Raw genomic sequence first — 23,989 nt, forward strand, 5'->3', positions numbered from 1 at the left:
CATTTGCAAATTGAAACTAATCCTATTTTCTAGCCTTCGTATACGTTTGAACTTAAAAATAAAGACCGCCATCTACTATAGATAAATACATAATTATCTTTGATAATCAGGGCCGAAACTACTTAGCTGGCCTTGGCGATAATAAATTGAAATATTTATGCGTAAAATAATCAAATGCCTCTTACCTTGACAAAACTCATGTTTTGTAGTAACAATTAAAACAAAATACTTAAACAATTTCTGTTATCTATTTGAATTGCGAGCCTGGGTTCCAGACGACTACGCTGGAGAAACCCGGCGGAAGTCGCCATCTTTGTTACTGGATTACGAAGCGAGGAAGGCTCTTTCACTTCCTTGAAACGTCTTTTCGTTGTCGCATCAAAGCCACGTGAGACTATCATGGATAAACCAGTTGTTTTGGCTCGTGTTATAAAGGTTCTAGGCCGAACCGGCTCACAAGGACAATGTACGCAAGTTAAGGTCGAGTTCCTTGGAGAACAAAATCGACAAATTATCCGGAACGTAAAAGGACCGGTACGAGAAGGCGATCTCCTAACCTTGCTGGAGTCGGAACGTGAAGCGAGAAGGCTTCGATAAAAGGATTCATCTACGACAGCTTGATACCGTCAGCAGTGATTCAACTCTGGCAATACAATTCATTCCACCGATTGAAATGGATGTCACACAACTGTTCCAATAACACAAGCACATTCGATCCAGAACATCTATGTCACTGAAGATGTCTATGACTCCTGTAATAAACACTGGTTAATATTTTTCAAACTATTCGCTACTTATTTTACCCGACTTTCACAACTTAATTTCGTTTATTCGTTAATTTGATAACTTAAGTTTGAAGACTTCAATGCCTGGTGTGTTTTACTGCTTTGAACCAATACTGTATATTAGCACTTTGCATGCACTAAATTTTCTATGTAAGTGGTTAATTCGTTTCGAATGGTAAATTGTATTATATAAAGAAAGAAAGATGAGGCTTGTGTTAAGAATAATGGTAAGTAATTTTTGTTTAGTCGTTGACTTCCCAAAGGCTGAAATATTTCTTCCTTACTACAATACATTCAATTTCTATTAGAAATTAATGAAATATTTATTTTTTTATGAAAAGAAAAACCAAAGAAAACATTATTTTATATCTAAATATATATAGATACAAAATATGTGCATAGAGAAACATAAGTTATACTGCAATTCTATATCCACGTAAATTGAAGGTTCATTGGACATTATAATATACATAAATTTAATGTTTCCTTGAAATTTCATTACAAAGCAGATATTTACAATAGATGAATGCAAAATTTATTATAAAATCGAATTTATATAGATATATAGTCTTTTATACAAGTCTTTAGATGGCTTACATACATGAATATACACAAGTCACATTCTACTTCTAATTGAAAATGCAAACAAAGTTTGCTTGTGAAATAGAGTGCAAGAAACAACTTAAGTTTTAAAAAAGTTGTTATATCCTTCTTCGTTTTGGTGGGGGTGTATCGCGCGGACTTGACGATGCTTTGGAGGAGCTATCCATACTCTGCCTGGTTGGCCGTTTTGGACCTCTTTTTAAACTTTCACGACCAGGATCAGAATCCTTACGTTCCTTTTTCCCATTTGATGCTAGAAGGAAGAATGTTTTAATTGTATCAATGTAATTAATGAATCTATTAGAAACAAATATATGTAAGTACCTATTTCTTCAAGATCATCTTTTCCCTTTGATCTGCCTTTAGAAGATTTGTGATCTTTTTTAACATCTTTTATGTCTCTAAGTTTATCTTTTTTCATTTCCATATCCTTAATGTATTTTTTAAACTCTTCTTTTTTTTTATCAACATCTTTGGTTCCTTTGAGATCACGAAGAATAGTTTCCTTCTTCATCAGATCTTTAACATCTTTGTCTTTCCTCATTTCCTTATATTTATCTCTTTGTTCCTTTAATTTCAACTCTGGTTCTTCTCTCTTTTTAGATTTAAGTGGTCCTAGAAACTCTTGTTCTGGTAAAGAAAAATCTATCTCTTGACTAGGAAATGGTAAATCTTCCATGTCATCCTAAAATAATTTAAATATGCTCTTTCAAGTTCACATTAATTCATTATACTTAGCACTTTAATACAATAATAAATACCAGTGCCATGAGGTCATACATTGATTCTAAATGATCCCAAATCATCTTTAATGATACATCCTTATGAATAGCAGCACGAAATTTTTCCCATATACAAACCATGTGAAAATATTTATTAACACCTTTAAAGAAGAAACGTGTAGTAGAATCTCACTAAACAGTGATGTATATTTTGTACAATATTATTGGTTGTACGTCAGATCAATGTAAACATAACCTATATAAACTTCATTATATCATCTTAAGTCTTACCAACAGGCTTATGTCCATTCATAGCAAAGAATAATTGAATTTCATTTTCGACATTCCATTCCACTTCATCGGTAGAACTTTCCGTTTGTTTCTCTTTAACTGCCATTATTACAATTCAGAAAATCGTAATGTGTCAATTCCGTCACGCTCACATTGGCTGCATTCACTGTGATATTTAAATATCATTAAAAACTACATTTCCAAATTTCGTAAAAGTACGAGATTACTTCAAAAAGTGTCCAGTTTCGTGTGGAATTATCCGCAACAAAATGCAAATTATAAATATAAAATACAATTGGATAAAATGTAAAAGGTATATAAATATAAAAAATAAAAATTTATAATATAAATCTAACACAATGTGGAAAAGAATAGAATTCGTTCTCTCCGACTGCAGTGATGGGCAAAACCCTAGACTTCGAATAAATGTGAAGTTTGCCGATACGTCTATCTCCTTTCCTCTTTAGAACATTTTCCAAAGAAGGAAAAGAGACAAACATATCGGCAAACTTCAGATTTATTCGAAGCCTAGGGTTTTGCCCATCACTGAAATAACAACACTGGAGGCAGCCATTTTCAGTGCTCCTGTGATCAATCACTGTGGCTTCCAGTAAAGTCATGAATGAAACTTTCATCCATCATGAAAGAATCTTCTTCTGGATTCTTTCGTTCATGAGTAAAATCTACTCTGGTCCACTCTGGTCTACTCAACATGTTTCCAGTCATCAGAAACTGTTCACTCACCAGTAATCTGTGCTGAATGTAACCAATGAGAGCATCCAAAAAGGTCACCGCTCACTAAGCCGCTCTGTGAGCGGCCCTCAGGGGGTGTAGCTGTGTTTGCTCCCCAATAGTTTGGCCCCAATAGATGAAAAGTAAGAGATACTGCAAACAATATTGAAACAATGGAGGAGTCACGTAAGATGATGATAAGATGAATGGGAATAAGCTAGTAATGAGTAGGCAGTGAATGAATATCGGTGGCAAAGAGCCTAAGCTAGGCACTAAGTAGTGAAAATAGTTCCCACTGTCCCCATTAGATGGCGTCACAGATACATTTGAATAAATTATTTTTTATTCTTCAGAAATGTATAATTAATACAATTCATTGTATGATAACACTACAGTATAATAGTTAATACGTTCAATTTATTATTTTCAAGCGTAGTTATTTAATTCAACAATAGTTATCGATCTTTTAGTTCGTAGCTCAATCTAGCAGCAAAGGTGGGAACAACTCTCACTACAAACTTGGGCGTTTTCCCATCGATGGTGCTACTAGCGCTAGACTAAACCGCTCTTGTGAGCGCTCACAAAGTAGTTTAGTAAGCGGTAGCCTTCTGGAAGCAACCAATGGTCTTATTGGATGTGCTCTACTATATCAGTGTCATTGAGTGTCATGAAACACGTGATTAGAGAAGTATATCGAACATCCGGTGTCTGTGACTTCCTCTGAAAACGCAGTGTATACGAGTATACCTGAACACAAAAATGGTGACTCCTAAAAATGATAATCAGGATTCTGAGGAATTAGATGTCAAAGAAAACATGGATAACAATGAACAAAACGGAGAATTGGTTCCTGTAGAGAACAATGAGGAAAGAGATGTGTGTTAATTGTATTGTCTTATATGTGTTTAGTATTTAAGTAACTTTTTTCGTTAAAAATGTTTGTCGTATCTTATCTAAAACTGACGGACTCAATTTCCTCGGTACATGTTTCACTTAATCATTAATTAAAAATGTTTCCGTTTTATATATAATTTCTCGAATTTGTAAATTTTCTGATAACAAGTCCGCGATTGTTTAATATTATGCCAGTGCAATTGAAATAGCCACTGCAACCTGTTTAGCACAAGGATAATGCTATACGTTTAAATTAAAATTTAATTTTTGTAAAACTACTTAATAAAAATCTATTATTCTTCAAACTTTTTACAGGTAAATGCAGAAATTGACGAGCAAAGGAAAAAATATCAACCTTCGCGTCTAGAATCATTCTTTGCAATAACAAAGTCTTTAATCATACGAGCCCTTATTATTTATTTCATTAGTTATCTATTCAGACGTCCTCAAACTGATATTAATTCTCAATCTACGTCTGTTGTCAATCCAACACGTCTACAGGCTATAAATATATTTGAAAATGGGACATTGTTTGATTTGCATGTTTATTTATCAGAATTTGAGTCTTTCAAAGAGTTTAATGACCCAGAGAAATTAATATGGTTGGAGCAAGGATTAGTATATGGTGATTGGTATAGTGGACCGGATAAAGATGGCACAAAGACTATAAAATATAAATTTAATCCATCTGATCAATTAAAAAATAACGGGTCTGTATATCTCCACGTATATGTCACAAAAAGTGGAAAATCTCCAAATCCTAAAGCAAGCAAGAATATTTATGCGGGTGATTACATGTCATATTCTCGAAAAATGTTAAATAAATTTAAAAAAATTAAATACCAGAAAACACATAATTTGTTAACTGGTGAAACTACTGCAACTAGGGAAGAAATAGAGGTATGTATAAAATACAATTCATCACATTGATGTATTTCAATAATACAGAATTGCATATGTGTAATATTTGTTGTAGAAAGCTGAGATAATGAATCAGGAGTATGTGTCACATTGGCACCCTAATTTAACTATTAATTTAGTAACTGATCAAACTAATTGGGTATATGGTCAAGTGCCACCACCTTTAGATACATGTACGCTATTTATTTAATGATGCACTATGTAGTTTATGTTAATTGTAATTTACATATTTATTTTTTAATAGACATTCAATTTTTACCTGGAGAGACATTCTATAGACCTGTAATATACATGAATGATTTTTGGAACATGCAAAGAGACTATCAGCCCTTGAATAATACTGTAGAAGAGCTTGAACTCAGATTAACTTACCAACCTCTTTCATTGTTTAAATGGCAAATATATGCAGCTCAAACAATGAAGAATAAGTGGACATCTTCCTTTATGGGTATGTTATATTATCAATTCGGAATTTGACTAAAGGTGGTTCAACATTATTTTAAAAATGCATAGAAAGAATTTCAGATATATAATAATATTTTTTATCTAGGAGATTCGTCAGATGAAGATGATAATGATCAAGATACTTTAAAAGAAACCTTATTGGAAACAAATCCTTATCTATTGGGTCTGACTATAATAATATCAGTATTACACAGTGTATTCGAATTTTTAGCATTTAAGAATGGTAAGAAATATCATTTTCGTAAGTATATTATTATGTTAGAATTCATTGTAAAGTATTGTTTTATGCATTTTTTTCAGATATTCAATTTTGGAATAATCGCAATTCGCTGGAAGGTCTATCCGTTCGATCTGTATTTTTCAATGTTTTCCAATCACTTGTTGTTTTGTTGTATGTTCTTGACAATGAGACGAATACAGTTGTTCGAATTAGTTGCGCGATAGGTTTAGGCATAGAAGTATGGAAAATTAATAAGGTCGTAGATATTAGTATTAATAGGAATTCAAAAATATTTGGTGTCTTTCCAACAATAAGTTTCCAGGATAAAGGATCATATGTTGAATCTTCCACAAAAGAATATGATAGACTTGCTTTTAAATATCTATCTTGGGCTCTTTATCCTCTTTTAGGAGGATACGCAGTTTACTCGTTAATGTATTTAGAACACAAGGGGTGGTATTCTTGGGTTCTTAGTATGCTTTATGGATTTTTATTAACTTTCGGATTTATCATGATGACCCCACAGTTATTTATTAATTACAAATTAAAAAGTGTGGCACATCTTCCATGGCGTATGATGTCTTACAAATTTTTAAATACATTTATCGATGATATTTTTGCATTTGTTATAAAGATGCCAACACTCTATAGAATTGGTTGCTTCCGCGATGATATTGTGTTTTTCATATTTTTGTACCAAAGATGGATATATAAAACTGATCACACGAGGGTAAACGAATTTGGTTTCTCTGGTGAAATGGAAGCTAATATAATTAATGAAAAGAAGCAGCAAGCTATTAAAGATAGTCAAAAGAATAAAACAGATAAAAAAAATGAGTAATGTCCTGTATATAATGTTAGCATTAAGTGTATTATTCGAACTTTATTGAAATTCATAAACATAGTACCAATGGATATATCCGCACGCATTAATATGTATCTCTGTGGGTTTGATATACCTATGTATGTATGTATATATTCTGTTGGTTTTGAGATTTAGCCAAATAAAAAAAGCCTCGTAAAGATATCGATATAAAAATGTTGATATGCGTTGTACTAGGCATAATATTATCAGAAAAAAGTTTAGTACGAACATAAACAACTACGTATATTTATTTAGACAACTGTTGTCATCGTGTGTTGTTCCAAATTTGTATTTGCATTTCGTTTCTATTCCAATGCTTTGCAATTATTATCGTTCTGTACGATATTGAAAAAAATATAAAATTTATTTCGATGTTTAAAAAATATTTATAACTGCAATTCTTGTTACTGTATACAAATAAATCGAAATCATCATCGTCGAGCTATACGTACGTGCATACACATATACATGACTGAATAATTTGAATGGAAAATAGTATTATATTTTATGCGTATACATCACATTGATACAGTGACATTTGAGCAGTGTAATTCTTGTGCTAAATATTTTACTTATATATCTATACAAAGTATCGCAAAATATTTTTGCAGAAAAGGACAACTTTAAACTAGCTCGAGTAATGCAAATATTAAAAATTAAATTGTGACCGCTCTTAGATACAATTATAATTATTGTTTTTAATAAATCAATATGTCTAAATAATGTTTAATTTTATGTTGTAATTAATTTCTGGCGGACTGTTAATTTTTCTTTGAATTGACTTGTATTTTCTAAAAATAACAATACTGAATAATTTGATGAAATGTACATACATATATTACGATTACTTTAAATATTAAGGCTTTTATGTCATCAAAATATTTGAGTAATATATTTATATAAACTTCGAGGCTATAATAATTATTATGTTGCATTTGTTTGTAACATAATTAATTGTAACAAGGCTTTCTTTAAAGTATAAAATCATGAAACGGTAACAGGAAATTGAAAACAGTGAGCTTAGGTTAGGTGTGAAATGCTCTATAAATGTAATAGAGTCTTGTAATACACATTATAAAGCATAAATTTGTGGTTGAGAAAAAACATTGACACATTGAATATATTCGAAATGCGATGTAAAAATGTACAAGAATATTTGCAGGTGTATAAGATTTATAAGAAATTCTACAATAAGGAAAAATTATACTTGTTACTTATTATACAGTATAAAGGATGTCTTCAGGTATACAACAACGTATTCAACAATATTTTCTATTTGCAATTTGTTCAAATTCCTTTCAATTCTAAGATTAACGTGTAAATTATTTTTTTTTTTAACATCAATTGTATAGTCAGTAGGAATTTAAGTAAATTACATAAACTCAAAACTAATTAAAATGTCAATGATTAAACGTTTTTACGAAAAGGCACTTTTTCTTTTTGTATGAAATGCACATGCATTAAACTTCGATATATTGAAGATCATTTATTTATGGATCTTTTTGCACTTGTAGTTGTTATGAATTTAAATAAGAGCATTAAGTTATATAATAGCTAAATTAGTTAAACTCTTAAATTTAGAAGCATTATTTTTGTATACATTTTCTTAATATATAATATATAAACCAAAAGAAAATAAAAAGTTTAAGAGAGACTGCATTACAATATTACAGTATGGGTTACATGACAGTGATTTGATATCAAGTTCTTAAAAAGGCAAACAATTTTAATAAAATAGATTAGTAATATGTATTGATATCATATCTCATTAAAAAGTAACAGTTACTGTTTTTATTATTATGTTCCCTTTTTTAATGCACAATAATAGTGAAAACTATAAGCAGAAAAAGTTAACCATTTCATTTTTATACAGATGATTTTATGTCATCAAAATGTGCCTTTAACATAATATTTTACGAATTTCATATTAACTTTTCAGGTAATTGTAGAAAACGTTAGCATTATGATATACTTGTTTGAAAAATTCTCCAGTTTCTATAACAAACAGGTATGACAATAATACTACACGTATCAATAGCTATTCTTTTTGTACAAATGCACTATGATAGTGATTATGTACTAGAGATATATAAACAATTTAAGGTACAAATTTTTATGTACAATATTTCATATCGTGTTAAAAAAATACAATTACTTCAAGATGAAACCTATATTCCTTTTATTTGCAATATTTTCTTATAGTATCCTGTTTAGCGCCATACCAGCTGTATTTGTGTCACTACATAAATAGTTAAATAGTTGTTAAAAGTAATTAGTCAAAGTAGTTGAATATGGTGAACATTTATAATTGAAAAATCACAAATATTAATCTTATCTCATAATAGCACCGCGAGCAGTTTTTATTAAAATGTGAAAAGCTATAAGAGAAATAGTTTAAATGTGCATTAATATTTTTCGTTATATTTGTCTACAGATTGCATGGCACTACAGGAATTCAAGTACTGTATGTAATTAATGTACAATATAGTATGTAATTGTATAGTATCTAAATAATTAAATCGTCAAATATAGCATGATATATCAAAATTAAACTTTCATACTATATAAACCTGTAATTTTGAGTTTTCTTAAAATTTTAAGTACTAAAAGAAAAGTTTACATAGCATGAAGATATAACGTGCAAACTTGAATAAGAAGTTTAAGTATTGTAGTTTAATTAACGAAATTTTATAAAATTAATAAAATGTAATTGAATAGTAAAAGTTAGTAATGAGCTACTGCTCTTGCAATAAAAAATAAAAATAAAGTGTAAGTGTAGTGAAGTTTAATAGTAATTAGAAGGAATTACAAAATACTGTTCTACTTTGTACGTTGCACAGGTTTTATATGCAAGTGTAAGCCTGAGAGGCAGCTTTCTTCTAAAATTATTAAAATTTCTTTAAGTCACTGTACACAAATTTATAAACTTATTCTACTTAGCACAGAATGTGCTACTAAAATGGCAGTACTTTAAGTAACGGATATCCGTACTACTTTATAAATGGGCTGTGCTTGACATTATTTAAGTATATTGTAAGATCTTATTGAAAAAGTTGTCCTACAAAATTTTCGGTCATTTCAAGCCTATGAGTATTTTGTATTTTTCTATGCAAATGAATTCCTATACTTCTTTTCTTATCATTTGCTTGCACATATTCTGCCATAGATTAGAAACTTATTTCATTGCTTGCACGATAGTCATGATATGCATTTTATTTAAGTTGCAAGGCCTGCATCTTTAGCTATACTATAGAATACGCTAGATGGGTTACCAAGTAACGCTTCTGGGGAATCGAATTCCACAATAAGTCCCTTATCCAAGACAATGATCCTATGAAATATTTTTCATTTATTATCAATGAATATTTAAAAAAAATTGTATTATAGTTTTCAGAAACGTACCTGTCTGTATCAAGAATTGTGTTAAGTCTGTGAGCTATTGTGAGAACCGTACAATCTTTAAATTCTTGCCTAATTGTTCTTTGAATTAAATCGTCTGTTTCTAGATCGACTGACGCTGTTGCTTCGTCAAGAATAAGTACTTTTGTTTTTCGAAGTAATGCTCTTGCTAAACATATTAATTGTCGTTGACCTATACTCAAATTGTCTCCACCTTCGGTTACTTCGTGTAAAAGACCATTTGGCAAATCTGAAATGTAAGGAAAAATATGGTATGTCTAACATGTATCTAGTATTCATTAATTGTCATAAAAACCAGTTAAATTGTATTTACTTTTTACAAAAGATTTAAGATGCGCGTGTTCTAAAGCTCTCCACACTTCGTCATCAGTATGATTATTGAAAGGATCTAAGTTCATTCTGAAAGTTCCTGAGAATAATACAGGATCTTGAGGTATGATAGTCAATCTAGATCTGAGATCATGAAGACCCAATTTGGCAATATCAATATCATCGATATAAATTTTTCCTGCAGCTGCTTCTATTATTCTGAATAAGCCCAATGTTAAAGAAGACTTGCCAGCTCCGGTTCTACCAACTATACCGACTTTTTCTCCTCCTTTAACAGCAAATGTTATTCCGTGAAGTACAAGTTCTAGGCCTTCCCTGTAACGAACTTTGTAATCTTTAAATTCGACAAGTCCCTGCATAGGCCATTCATTAGGCGGCGTGTAATTTGGATTTTTCCATGCTGCTTCTTGAGGAGTTTCTGTATATTCTTTTATTCTTTCTACTGCTACAATATTTGTTTCAACATCAGAAGTCATCCTCACTAACCAATTTAATGTTTGAGTAACCTAAACGGATTATTTTTTGTTATAAATTATCCTACAATTAAATAACGTCTAATTATTAGATACAACTAAATATTTTATCTTACTTGTAAGGCATAAGTAACAGATAATCCAACTAAACCAGATACCATATTACTACTCGATACAGCAAAAAATGCAGCAAAAAAGATAATTAAATTTCCCACCATTTCCAGACGTACTGCCAACCATCTACAAAAATGAATCATTCATTTTGAGTGATCATTTTTTTCCCTTACATTAATCTGTCGCTATTATTTATAAGAAAGTTTATACCTATTTGCAATTATGCTAGGATAATAGCACACTTGATTAAAATCCACTTTACTTTCAGATTCATGAATAAATCGTTTTTGTACTCCAAAAGCTCTAATTATCTGTGCCCCTAATAAATAGATCATGAATGTTATACTATATATCACAGTATAGTTGATATTGCTGATTGATGTATGCATAATATATACAAGTTATAAATTATTAAGACATAATAAAAGAATTCCTTTACATACCAGACACTGATTCACTGAAATGAGAGTATATAGGAGATCTTGAAACAGATTCCAAACGTTTAAGCTGTCGGGAACTTGCAACATATAATCGTTGGACAAAGTAATAGATTACACCTATTGGTACTATTACTGCTATAAATATTGGTGTGGTAACACTTATAACCAACAGAGTGGCTATAACCTGTAATATGCATGTTATTTAGAAATAGAATATATTTTAGAAATCTTTTTAGTATGTAATATTAAAATCAATTAAGTATTACCGTCTTATACAACATGAGAAATACAGGATAAAAAGTAAGTAAATGCTGTATGTACATAAAAGATACCCATTATGAATAGAATAGCTTCATAAAAGAAGAATTCAAGAACTAATAATGATCATGCAAATTATCAGATGAAGCACCCACATCTACTTTTCCAAACACCAATATGCAACTGAATACAGACAATGTATCCTTTTTACCTATCAATATGTACTACGATGTGGTTATTAAATAGCATTATAAACAAATGTATACAATATATATATAGGTACGAAATATTAATTAGTATACACTTGCACAACCATTTTCTACCACTTATCGCAGAAACATATTTGCCATATTTGCCACTTATAATACACTAAACTACCATTATAAGTTATTGGAATGGACACAATTATACTCAATTATAGCTTCTATAACATATTTTACGTACATTATCCACTTATAATTAGCTATATATTTTCATACAATCGAATCTGAACATTTAAAATCTACCAAAAAGCTATAATTGAAGTACAGAAACTGTAACAGATCATATTTCCTAAGATGTTACCAAATAAAGAAATGTCCAATGATGTATTAAATGAGAAATACTTCAGCATAAAACTAATACAAACCCTTTGATGAAATGGAAGAATACGAAGGTAGACCCAATGAATTATGACTGAAGGAGTTATAGGAAGGAAATAATAAGAACCAATCATCTTAATCTGGTTCAGGCTTTTCCAAAAATTACCTCGAACAAGCAATAGACGCTATCAGAAATTTGCTGAGGAAGAGATGTGTCCAGTATGTCGACGTCTTTAGCAAACCTGGAGATAATACGACCAGTAGGAGTCGTATCAAAGAAGGTCAATGGAGCACGCATCACAGCACGCAGCATCACTATGTGCATCTGGCGAGCAGCCAGCCAGCAGCCCAGCTGCGGTGCCAAATCGCAGAAAAAACTCGCCATCGCTACAACATCAGACATGGTTGGCTTTCATTGTAACCACATTAATAAGAGTTTAGAATTTTAAATATTTGAAACTGTGCCAAAAAACATTACAAATCTAAAACATTTGATAATTATTTCTGTTCATTTTGTAGTTCTACACAAACTTGTATTTGCTACTAAGAATTTTTTATAAAATTATCATGTACTATATAAATTTGGAAGTACTATTCATTTTTAATATACGTAAACAAATAAAAATACATATTTTTTAAACAAATAAATTTATAATACCAAAAATTAAAAATACTGTTTTGTCTCATGTTATGCGAGGGGGTGAAGTTTGCTGTGGAGAGGCATGCCAGGCACACATAATGGAACAACACGTAAGCAAATTAAGCATTCAAAGAGTTTAAGTCAGTGGTTTCCAAATATTTCAGAGGGTGACCTTTTAAAAAACTGAGAATTTTTTCATTGTTGATTCGAATAATAATAAATAAATGATATATACTTTCTTTGGATTGTAAGTCCCTCTACAAATCGTGCTCCTCAATTTAGAAAACACTGCTTTAAGGATATGATAAGAAAGAAAGCAAATACATAACACAAATTTTTCAAGCACAAGCAACATTATCTTCATAGTTAAATTGATTGTATAATTGTGTCCATTACCTTACTGTTTAAGATGTTATAATATATTGCACTGTAGTTTTGTACATTATAGATTGCTGGTGACTGTATAAAAGAACTGCTAAAGGTGAAATTTTCTTTAAAGCTTTGCTTGATACTATTCGAATGTCAATAAATTAAAGCAAATGATATTTAGTAAATGCTTTATGCATAAATATAAATAATAAAATATAGATAATATCTACAATACACGATTTTCATTCTGTGTATTAACTGTAGTGTCTAATAATAATATTATAAAAAAAGTTTTACAGAAATATCATCATTAATATCAAGTTTACAGATACATATCAACTATAATAGTACTTAAAATACAGTCACTATACAACCCAATATTTTTATACCTAAGAAATGATGATCATAAAAGTCAGAGACAAGAATTTCACTGTTTTGCTTGTAAAACAGACTATTAATTTCTATATTAAAACCTTTTTTGTAAATATAACTTTAATAAATTAATATTCCTGATAAAGTGAATAACTGCATATTAATTATTATAACAATATTATTCGATAAAATTATTTTAGTGGATTTCAACATGCAAATAACTTTTTTGATAAACTTTTATTGCAATACTTTTCTAATAAATCCAAGAAATTGGAATTTTTAACGGAAATTAAATATAGTAGTATGTCCGAAAATATTATAATTTTAAACTAAATTTGTAAAATTGAATTATCAGTCATATTTATTATCAAAATTGTGATTGCAATAAGTAAATGGTTACAGTTGTTACTAAATGCAACCATCTAATAAGTAAATATAAACTTTAACACCTAATACTTTTACGAAAATCAGTATTTGTTAAGCGCAATATTTACAACGAGAAAATATCATACCGAAAAAAGGCAAGTAATCCAAGAACGCAGTATTGTTGGTAGAGTATTATCAATGACTTCAGTGTCTGAACCGAGTCGACTAAGAATTCGACCGATTGGAGTTTTGTCAAAGAACAACATTGGGCTGTGGAGAACACTTCTCAGCATACTCTCGAAAAGATGCACTGAAGCATATATTGATCCTCTCGCCATGATTAATGCTCCTCCAATCACTGTTATGCCTACAATGATTGGTGATAACTTTGGTGTATCGTTAAACTTGACAGTAATATTAGGAATTGCGTCAGTTCTTGTAATATTTGCATTTGACATTAATACAGATGGTTTAAGCTAAGACCTAATTCATTTAACAACAATAATAATCTTCATTATTGCTCACCCATCTGTCTAACACCACGTGCAAGTTCCTTATCGCAGTCACACGTATATTGAGGTGCATTTATAATTATAAAAAAGAATTATTAGTGTATTATTAACAAAATATAAATGATTCCTAACACAGTTTACCTAGGCAACATGAATTAAATAGCAAGCATGCATTATATATTTTAATAATTGTTGTTTCAAATATTTATTAGATTTTTAACAAGTCCTTTACGTAGCAAGGCTCAGATTGTTTCACAGTTATTTTTATATTTTTTTTATCGGTTAATTACACACTTGCATATTGGGAAACTACTGTTTCATTACTTTTTAAAACGATATAGAGGAGTATAATATTAGATAACATAAAAATTCCTTCTATTTTTGCTTAATTGACTCTAATGTTCGCAATCCGTAAAACAAATGTTATTTAATGTTTTGTGATAAACTTCATCCAATACATAACTATTTTTCTCAATACAATTGAATATTTGACTTGAGTGCGTGGTGTTAAACAGAATTAGAAATGTTTTTAAATGACACATAACTTGGATTCTAACAATTTACTTATCTGAATACCAGAAATAATGCGGCTATATGTATATAGATAATTAATATACTGAAGTAACTTCTATGCAATAGTGAAATAATATTATACAGTATGACTGACTATATATAAATGCTTGTCTTGAATATGCGCAATAGCACATATTTTTTAGACCAGATAAAGCCAAAATCTATTGAGCTTTTTTATGTTCAATTTAAATCTCTTTAAGATTTCTTTAAAATATTAAAAAATACATACAAACAGCTAATATACATTGCAAAAAACCAAGAAACTACATGAGGTAACCATCATTATATGAGAATATAAAATTTCATTGAAATTCATTCAACTATTTACACAATTTTGCTAATTGACAACTGACATTAAATAACAATTTTTTTTAAATTCTTAAAATGTGATTAGAGGATGATAAAACTGTTCTTTCTTATAGGTTGTACTGTAAAAAGAAATATTGAATTTCTTCATTTGGAATATGCATCACATTTTACTTTCGAATTTTTGCATGTAGTCTGACATTGTTGTACTCATTTGATATAATGTTGTTGTAATAAATATAGTCAACATTATTTTATTCCGATAGTATTAGAAGTAAATACTTTAAAAACTACAGATCTATACTCAATGAAGTATGCTACAACTGTTACATATGTTGTAATAATGAATGGTTATTGGATTTTGTTAGCAATTGTAATAGCACTAAGGAATCCTACAGGAAGATATGAGCAAATAACTATCTATACTTATTTATAATTGCTTCGTGCTTGGTGGTATATAATTGAAAACTATTCATAAATAGAAATATTTTAGAAAAACTCTGTACTTTGGTAATAAGCAGGCAAGGGAAAGCTTTTTCGTTTCACTACTTCATGCTTAAATATTATATTAGTGTTAATATATAGCTATATAATTAAGTTCTATGATTCTACACTATCAGTTGCAAGAACAATATTTACATTTGAATTAGTAAATGGACAAAAGTACGTGCTAGGCTGAACTTATTTAATTCTGTATGACAAACGGAAACAATTACATTTAAACATATATCACTATAAAGCTGTACTTTGTTTATAAAAATTCTATACACAGCAAACCGCACTCGCACTAGCATTTTAGAATACCAGTGGAATATTGTTAATATATTAGTTTTAGTTAGTATATAACACAGAATTTTTAAAATAAAGGAAATGTTATCTTGTAAATTTAATATGCACAGTGTTAATAGCAGACTTATACAAATATATTTTTTATTTATAGTTTAAAAATAATTAAAAAATTTAGTTGCCCCAAAACTGTGTAATCTGTGAAGGAACATGCTTTTTATATGTATAACATTTACGTTATCATAAATGAAATACTTATTGTATTTTAAATAATAACGTACTTCATAGGGAGAAGCTTACCTCGTAGTTTTTTATAAGAATTTAATTCTATTATACTGTATTTTCAGGAAGAAATTGATGAATATCATAAAATAGTTAATAATTTATAAAAACATACCCTGTCCAAGGCCAAGTCCACCATACACTCCAAGATACATATCTTGTTTTGCTCTATCGAATGTATTATTATTACTATAATCTGTTAAGTTATCATCTGACCACAGACCGAGCCAAGCATTTGAACCAATGCTAAATCCTTGGTAAACAGCATTCATTATGATAGTTGTTATCGATAAAAACCATCCAATGGACTTGAAGTAATGTGAGTACACTTGCCATTTAACCTTATATATAAAATCAATATATAAATATAGTTTTAAGACTTTCTTAGAAAGTATGATAAAAAATAACTTACACTTCCAGTTTCAGTTTTTTCTACTTCTATTAATTTTTCTGTTAATTTTTGCGGTTTTAATTGCATCTCCTTTTGACTACTACTATGTAAATAATTTCCAGATTGTTGACTATCTGTAGAATATTGTCTGAAATTTTGTAACAAAAATTTGATAATGAATTAAAAATAATTTAAAAAAAGAAACAAATATAAGTAAAACGAAGAACGATAAAAGAATCTTACCTTTTTAAGGAGCCATTTAATGATTTCCTGTCAGGTATAGAACCAGACTCACTGTGACTTTCCGATACTCTTGATTTACCCCTTGCTAATTTCTGTTGCAGTTCATTTGATCCTATCGTTGATTCCAATTGTTGCTTAATTTCATTTAAATCAGCTTCAGAGCCATCATCAGCATGCACTGTTTTAAATTTATCATAATAGATTTAAAACAATATAAGATATTTTAAAATTGTATTATTACAATATTAAAGAATAGTAACTAAAAATTCTCTTTACATTAAGTTAAAAAGTTTGAAATACACTTAGTAAATCATGGCTGTTAATTTTAGGAATTTAGAGTAAGGTATAAAGATAATTAATTATAATACGGCTTATTAAAATAATATTTCAAGGACACTCCGAATCAAGTTTAACATGCACTATCAAAAAATCCTACATGCATATCTTCCTTGTATATTAATATTATACTGTACTAAGAGGACAATAAAAAATTGCATTGGAAATGGTTTCGTACTATAAGCCGGCTGACAAGTTTTAGCAAATTGCAAAAAATACTAACATTCTTGATACTCTAATATCACAAGCCAAATGCAATATAAACCATTTTCCGGACAATCACACAAATTGAAGTAGGAAAAGGAATCGTAATTACTTTTTCACTGACTTACGATTTCCAACTTAGATTCATGAAAAATATAATTGAAGATTATTAAAGAATATGAATACGGAAGTATACAAAAATTAGAGGAATTGATGTGTACCTTCTTGAAGATGTTGCACTAAAAATTCAGCAAAGGCTCCTCTTTTCTCTAAAAGTTGTTTGTAACTTCCAATTTCTGTTATTTCGCCGTCTTTAAGTACAATGATATTATCAACCTCTGGTAAATAAGTAATGCCGTGTGTAACAAGTATTCTTGTTTTCTTCTTAAGTAGACCACTACTGCCGATCACATTTTCAAATATGTGTTTTCCAACGTGTGAGTCTACTGCACTTAATGGATCATCCAAAAAATAAACGTCAGAATCATTGTATACTGCTCTTGCTAATGCTACTCTTTGCTTTTGTCCACCAGATAAATTTATACCCTTTTCTCCAATTTCAGTTTGATCACCTGCAGGCAATATTTTTAAATCTGGACCCAACGCACATGCGTCGACTACACGATTATACAAGCTTTTATGAAGCGGTTTCCCAAACAAAACATTATCTTGCAACGACGCATTTTGTATCCATGCCTGTTGAGATACATATGCAATGGAACCCTATTACACATAAAAAGAGGCTTCTGTATAAATATGTTCTTATATATCGTACGGATTATATTAAAGGTATTTACTTTTGTATTAACTCTACCACTTATTTTGTCCATCTCTCCAAGAAATGCTGATATAAGAGAACTTTTACCAGATCCTACTGTACCAACAACAGCTACCAACTGACCCTGTTCTACTTGTATATTGATATTTTTTAATACTGGTTTTTCATCAACTTCCATATCCCACGCGAAAGTTCCATTTTCAATTAATAATGTGTGTGCTATATTGTATTGATACACATAATATATTTATTATATAATATTTCCTATAGTAGTATAATACAACTAGATATGGACAAAATTTTGATCTAGATTCTAGGTAAAAGTTTCAAACAATAAATAAAAGATAAACAATTATTTATCTAAAGAATAATCTCTTTTAATAAGAATTTAAATTTAATCGTCGCGAGTAAATTGCAATACGGTTGCGTTTATTCATTACCTATTATTCGAATAATATTTTGACCATGTTTGAATACAATATTCTTAATTACATAAAACTTACGCTCGGATGGGTCGTGCTGAACATTATTAGGATCCAATTCTTCTGCATTCATGAATTTGTTAATACGTTTTATAGACACATAGCCCTAGATATAATACATTTCATTATCAAATAAATGATTGTATGCATTGCGATTGAATTTTAAGAAATTTTAGATATACCTGAACCATGTTACCAATCATCATAGGTAATACAGAAAGAGGAAACCTCAAGATATTAAAAAGACTGAGTGAAACAAAAGCAATTGTGCTATCTAAATGATTGTTGTCGTCTATAAGTACATATGTTGCAAAGGATACTAAGGATACCTAAAAATTCATAAACAAATTAGAAACAATAATACATATAATTTTCGTAATTAACAATATTATTTTGTTTAACAAAAACTTACTAAAAAGGGAGCAAAAGACCAGATGAAACTTGTTCCAGAATTAAGATATGCTGCTTCTTTTAATACTTTGATTTCTTTCATACGTATTTTCAGTACTTTTTCTTCAAACGAAGGTTCCCATGCATATAATTTTAATACTTTTATACCATTGAGAATTTCACTCATTAACTTAACTCTCTCATCTTTGTGTTTCATTTGTCTGATTTGCAGTGTTTTCACTCTATTTGTAATTAATATATTTATTGGAATAAGAATAAGTAGAACAGCTAAACCGGCAAGTACAGCTGGTCCTAATATATCCCACAAAAAATATAAGGCTATAATTATTTGCAGAGGTGCAGACCAAATCATATTTATGTATGCTGTTAAGTCCATAAATCTCTGCGCATCCACAGACATTAAGTTCACTATTTCTCCAAGTGTTGATTCTTTTCTTGCAGAATTAGACATTCTCAATGCCTTTCGATAAATTGCAGCTATTAATGCAGTACGCATACGCAAACCAACTAAGAACATGCGGTGAAAGTACTGAGATAAAATTAATGTTTGAAGAATAGCTGTAACTAGGAGCAAAACTGCATAGAAATAGCCTTTCCACATTGTCTCACGTTCATCGATAAAACGAATAAGTAGTCTAAATTAAAAACAATATAATTATAGTTGTAATGATTTATTTATTTATTTAAAAAAGTCCGAACTAATTATTTGAAATAGCAAAGACAATACTCAAATAAATCGTCGTACTTACCTCAGTATTTGTGGACTAGCAAAAGTCATAATATCTTGGACAAATTTAAGTAGAGCACCAAATATAAAAGTAGAACCAAAGGCTCTACAAAGAGGTAGTAAAACTGATGATACTCTTTTTTTACGTCCACTATTAAAATCAACATGACCGGATGCCTTTCTAAATGATGCCTTAGTGCTTTGTACACTAGAACAAAGATAAAAGCTATGTTCATACTTGGACATAATATTTATTTAAATATACCATAAATGCTTTGATGAAGTATGTATACTAAACTTACCTAAAGCAAGTCCAAAATACTCTTGTTAGCAAAAGTAGATCAATATTTAATTATTAATGTAATATTGTATATAATTCCTTTACAGTGGTATAATTTATTCTAGTTATCTAATATTGAACATAAATGTCACACTTACTTGTTACTTTTTTGTGTATTCTTATTCCAATATTTATCGAATCTTGGTACAATTTCACCAGCTGAATCTTCTGGATTCATAGACCATAAATCTGTAGCTTCCAAAGGTTTTCGAAAGCCTTGCCATGCCATTGAATCAAACCAACTAAAAAATATTTTTGAAGGAAAGGAAGATTTTTGCTCTGGACATGGTCTTTCTACCTATTAATTTAAATGTGCAACATTAGCCTGTAATATTCCATTTCATCTACAGTATATATATTAATTTAATAAATTATATTAAATTACCCTTGGATATTCAGAATACTTAGGTTCTCCATCAACTAAAAAGTTCAACAAGAATAAAAGTACCACTAATGGGTAATATATCATGTATGATACGAAGGAATATGATGCTTCTCCCTGAAACAATCATATTACAAATATATTACAAGGATATACAACTTAATTTAAATAAATAGTAAATCTGCAATTAACCTACCTCGTTGATGTATAACCTCAATAAACTTCTGTATTGAACAACTCCACATAATACAAGAAAAAACCAGAATAAAAATAATAATCCAGAAGTTTGCATTCCACATTTTCTATTATATACTACTAATATACCTGCTAGAATCTGCAATAAACAACAGAAGCCATGTTACTGTTGTAAATTAATTTTCTGCTTCTACAAAACCATTATATTAATATAGCAATACTTACAAAAGAAATTATTTTAATAGATGGTGTACAATAGTCAACACTAAAAACGGTTTCACTAGTACTTCTACTTATAGCATTTTCTAAGTCAACCATACTAAGTACAATTAGAGCCACTACAAGTATTTGTTTTGAAATAAATAACCATGTATATGGAACATTCTTTTTTTTACTATTTATAAGATAATAAACTTCTATCGCAGAGAAAACCCACAAAAATGCACAGGGTACCCATACTAGTATAGTCTTTTGAAAACATTCTGGAATATCCGGATCATCCGTATTCCATACTAAATCTTCATCCTAAAATAGTAAAAACATATGCATGTAATATATCTGTTTTAAGATGTAACATTTCATTAATGCATAATTGCGTTAATTTCTCCTATTCACACTAAAATCGATTCATGGGATGTCTTACAATTTAAAAACAATGAACATCCTTTGAAAACAAAGAAGAAGACGAAAAGTATAGGTAGGATAGGTATACTCACCCAAAATTTGCTACCGCAAAATTGATCCATAGTTTTATTCTCCATAATGATACATTTACTTTTCTATTAGTTTTTTTATTCAGTTACACATATAGATTGTACAATTGTTACGTTTCTTTCTAGGTTTTCTCAGACAGCTAACGAGATACTACACGTTGATTGATAAATGTCTTTAATTTCAAATAGCGGTTGTACTTAACCACGAGACAATTGTTCGTAGAAATGCACAATTTCAAGATTATTGGCATATGCCCAACATCGATGATACCAACTGATACTCCACTGTTGTCCATTCGACCACTCCACAGTCCACACTCGCTTTCTCAAGCAAACGCAAACTGTGCCCGAAATCAGTCCGATTCACACTATAGCATTGTCGGTTTATTTGCCCAATCAGATTTCCATCAAGACATTGCGTCACATTATCTTACTTTGCAATCTGCCTGCGCACTGTTCTAAAATAACCAGTGTTGTACATACGAAAAATTTTCTAGAAGTTAGAACCCTCGTCCCTCCATGGTAACTTTCAATCCAACATTGCATAAACTACATCAAATAAATATTCATATATACTTTCTTTTAATTCGTACTATTTATATGGTTTCTTAAATGTTGTTTACAAATTTCGGTTTAGACACGTTGAAAATGTTAACATTGTACCGGGAATGCTTCAAGGAACATTTTTATTATGTAATAACAAAGATGTTCTTATTACACGCGTGTCTACAGATAGCAACTACAATGAGTAGGCACATATTTTATATTTTTTACATGACTTGTATGAAGTGCTATTAGCGATACGAGATAGAATGGTTTAGCACTATTAAATAGTTATAAACTGTTTCAATTTCTGTAGAGGACATACTAAATGAACTTGCCAAAACAAGAAGACAAATTTAAATGGAGTGAAAAATAAAAGTAAATAAGGAATATGAGTATAGTTTCTTTGTTCGTTTTTTCCAAAATTCTATTATGTTAATAAACTCTCCTAGAATTATTTTCCATGTACATCACTGAAAATACCGGTTTATCTTTTCAAAACAAAAACTTCTCCTTTTAAATAAAAAACGATAATAATAACTTACAATGATATTTAATCTATACATGTATAGATATAGATGTATATTGTATTATTAGGTTTTCTTGTTTTACAAGAAAATTCTCACGTAAAACACGAAAAATTTTACACAACAAGATATATGTGGACTTGAAAGAACATTGTCAATCGAGTAATATATGCCGTAATACTGATAATGACTTGTACGGGTTTTTTTATTAATTTAAATCCAGTGAATTAATCATTTTTAATCAGCAGCATCTGATTTATGTGACATGTTAAGACCTTTTATAGGATGCAATGAATATTTTTAAAAAAATGTCTAAATTGTATTATCTCCACGTAATCTTTCTTTCTCAGAAATCTATACATAAATGATAATAATTTTTGTATTGATAATAACAATGCAATAATACTAAGAAGAATGTATCAGAATAAAATATTTAATGAATTTATTATTGAGTGTATATATAATCTGAAATTTGCAACAAAAAATGTAATTTCTGAACTGCACGTGTTGTTTATACTTATACATATCATATATCAGAGATACTATTAGTGACATTTTACTCTCTTTGCCGAGATGGTGTTTGATAATCTATAACCTTGAAGTTTTTTACTCGAGGTGAAAGAGACATAGCACTACTTGTATTGTCATGCTACTACAAATTGTGTTAAAAGTACATATTACACAATATTACAGCAGATAACATGCACCATGATACAGCTAAATTTTTATATCGTTAATAACAATGCAATGATAATACAATTATTTGATTGATATACATATTTTAATTAGAATAGAATAAATATATTTATTTACTCTAAAAAAATATATATGCATCATTTAAATTAATTTAAAAATATTATATCTATATTTCGTGTCACATGTCAGTCATTAATATGTACTTATTGTAGAGTAACTCTTCATCAGCTACTACCACTTGTTTTTATCAAAATTTAACAAATTTATTTAAAGAGAAAAAAACAATATAATAGAAAAATAATAGCTGCTGAAATACTAGTATGTACTAATATTATAGTACTTTAATACAAAACTCATCTATCTAGCTTAGCAGAAGTGAAGTGTTTATTATTATTATATTATAACTTATATAATTTTAGTAAATCTTATTGTTATTATTATTATTACTTTCAGTATATTTTTCTGTACATTGGGATAATGAAAGACAACTACTTGTAAACTTAGATTTTTTATAAAGTATCTCATAAAATTAAAAAGAAAGGTTTAATCAATTTATTGATAACACGACAAGGTCTTGAATATATTGGAAGCAATTGCTGCCAGTTGCTTTATTCAATTTGACCCCCATGTTAATTGACCAAGGAAACGTTTATGTAAATACACCAATAGAAATAGAGAGTAGGAGAAGTGTGATGTAATGA

At 29.4% G+C, this 23,989-nt stretch overlaps 4 protein-coding genes and 1 long non-coding RNA gene across 10 annotated transcripts; 3 read left to right on the forward strand and 2 right to left on the reverse strand.

Moving 5' to 3' along the window:
* Positions 1-323: 323 nt before the first annotated feature.
* On the forward strand, positions 324-783 carry LOC128876655 (40S ribosomal protein S28). The gene has a single exon (XM_054123180.1). The coding sequence runs from the start codon at positions 400-402 to the stop codon at positions 595-597; it is 198 nt and encodes a 65-aa protein (XP_053979155.1). The 5' UTR covers positions 324-399; the 3' UTR covers positions 598-783.
* Positions 568-3,302, reverse strand: LOC128876653 (MRG/MORF4L-binding protein). 3 transcript variants are annotated; one of them, XM_054123178.1, is made up of 5 exons: positions 3,146-3,302; positions 2,402-2,567; positions 2,150-2,271; positions 1,713-2,073; positions 568-1,641 (listed from the first exon to the last, which is right to left on the reverse strand). In XM_054123178.1, exons 2-5 carry the CDS (start codon positions 2,505-2,507, stop codon positions 1,487-1,489), a joined length of 744 nt encoding a protein of 247 aa, XP_053979153.1. In that variant the 5' UTR covers positions 2,508-2,567; positions 3,146-3,302; the 3' UTR covers positions 568-1,486. The 3 variants fall into 3 exon arrangements, with proteins under 3 accessions (XP_053979153.1, XP_053979154.1, XP_053979152.1); XM_054123179.1 differs by lacking the exon at positions 3,146-3,302 and adding an exon at positions 2,629-2,810; XM_054123177.1 differs by lacking the exon at positions 3,146-3,302 and having other exon boundaries at positions 2,402-2,810.
* Positions 3,303-3,768: 466 nt separating this feature from the next.
* LOC128877464 (putative lipid scramblase CLPTM1) lies at positions 3,769-7,228 on the forward strand. 2 transcript variants are annotated; one of them, XM_054124792.1, is made up of 6 exons: positions 3,769-4,009; positions 4,343-4,927; positions 5,004-5,121; positions 5,193-5,396; positions 5,499-5,636; positions 5,714-7,228. In XM_054124792.1, exons 1-6 carry the CDS (start codon positions 3,893-3,895, stop codon positions 6,472-6,474), a joined length of 1,923 nt encoding a protein of 640 aa, XP_053980767.1. In that variant the 5' UTR covers positions 3,769-3,892; the 3' UTR covers positions 6,475-7,228. The 2 variants fall into 2 exon arrangements, with proteins under 2 accessions (XP_053980767.1, XP_053980768.1); XM_054124793.1 differs by having other exon boundaries at positions 3,980-4,113.
* A 1,425-nt stretch (positions 7,229-8,653) lies between these two features.
* Positions 8,654-23,757, reverse strand: LOC128877461 (multidrug resistance-associated protein 1). Of its 3 annotated transcripts, XM_054124787.1 has the most exons (22): positions 21,526-23,749; positions 21,035-21,334; positions 20,811-20,948; positions 20,618-20,731; positions 20,331-20,530; positions 20,195-20,215; positions 19,915-20,100; positions 19,167-19,800; positions 18,937-19,083; positions 18,776-18,860; positions 18,292-18,491; positions 17,716-18,217; positions 16,955-17,132; positions 16,733-16,859; positions 16,436-16,661; positions 14,008-14,228; positions 11,279-11,459; positions 11,046-11,154; positions 10,838-10,961; positions 10,232-10,754; positions 9,901-10,147; positions 8,654-9,829 (listed from the first exon to the last, which is right to left on the reverse strand). In XM_054124787.1, exons 1-22 carry the CDS (start codon positions 21,568-21,570, stop codon positions 9,715-9,717), a joined length of 4,623 nt encoding a protein of 1,540 aa, XP_053980762.1. In that variant the 5' UTR covers positions 21,571-23,749; the 3' UTR covers positions 8,654-9,714. The 3 variants fall into 3 exon arrangements, with proteins under 3 accessions (XP_053980762.1, XP_053980764.1, XP_053980763.1); XM_054124789.1 differs by lacking the exons at positions 14,008-14,228; positions 20,195-20,215 and adding an exon at positions 12,281-12,501 and having other exon boundaries at positions 21,526-23,757; XM_054124788.1 differs by lacking the exon at positions 20,195-20,215 and having other exon boundaries at positions 21,526-23,746.
* LOC128877465 (uncharacterized) lies at positions 12,530-18,298 on the forward strand. The gene is made up of 3 exons (XR_008457247.1): positions 12,530-12,864; positions 16,386-16,639; positions 18,058-18,298. It is a non-coding gene; the product is annotated as an uncharacterized LOC128877465 (long non-coding RNA).
* Positions 23,758-23,989: the final 232 nt, after the last annotated feature.

Source organism: Hylaeus volcanicus, chromosome 5, assembly GCF_026283585.1.
Source record: "Hylaeus volcanicus isolate JK05 chromosome 5, UHH_iyHylVolc1.0_haploid, whole genome shotgun sequence".
Lineage (NCBI taxonomy): Eukaryota > Metazoa > Arthropoda > Insecta > Hymenoptera > Colletidae > Hylaeus > Hylaeus volcanicus.

What these genes read in the sequence shown, in the direction of transcription:
- LOC128877461 (XM_054124787.1), bottom strand. Translation starts at nt 21,570, where the DNA reads ATGGAGAATAAAACTATGGATCAATTTTGCGGTAGCAAATTTTGG. An exon ending in GTGGTAGAGTTAATACAAAA is followed by an intron (nt 18,218 to 18,291) that starts GTAAATACCTTT and finishes TATGTGTAATAG; the next exon opens with GGTTCCATTGCATATGTATC. An exon ending in CCTAGCATAATTGCAAATAG is followed by an intron (nt 10,962 to 11,045) that starts GTATAAACTTTC and finishes TCATTTTTGTAG; the next exon opens with ATGGTTGGCAGTACGTCTGG.
- LOC128877464 (XM_054124792.1), top strand. Translation starts at nt 3,893, where the DNA reads ATGGTGACTCCTAAAAATGATAATCAGGATTCTGAGGAATTAGATGTC. An exon ending in AGAACAATGAGGAAAGAGAT is followed by an intron (nt 4,010 to 4,342) that starts GTGTGTTAATTG and finishes AACTTTTTACAG; the next exon opens with GTAAATGCAGAAATTGACGA. An exon ending in GCCACCACCTTTAGATACAT is followed by an intron (nt 5,122 to 5,192) that starts GTACGCTATTTA and finishes ATTTTTTAATAG; the next exon opens with ACATTCAATTTTTACCTGGA.
- LOC128876653 (XM_054123178.1), bottom strand. Translation starts at nt 2,507, where the DNA reads ATGGCAGTTAAAGAGAAACAAACGGAAAGTTCTACCGATGAAGTGGAA. An exon ending in TGTATGACCTCATGGCACTG is followed by an intron (nt 2,074 to 2,149) that starts GTATTTATTATT and finishes AAATTATTTTAG; the next exon opens with GATGACATGGAAGATTTACC. An exon ending in AGATGATCTTGAAGAAATAG is followed by an intron (nt 1,642 to 1,712) that starts GTACTTACATAT and finishes TCTTCCTTCTAG; the next exon opens with CATCAAATGGGAAAAAGGAA.
- LOC128876655 (XM_054123180.1), top strand. Translation starts at nt 400, where the DNA reads ATGGATAAACCAGTTGTTTTGGCTCGTGTTATAAAGGTTCTAGGCCGA.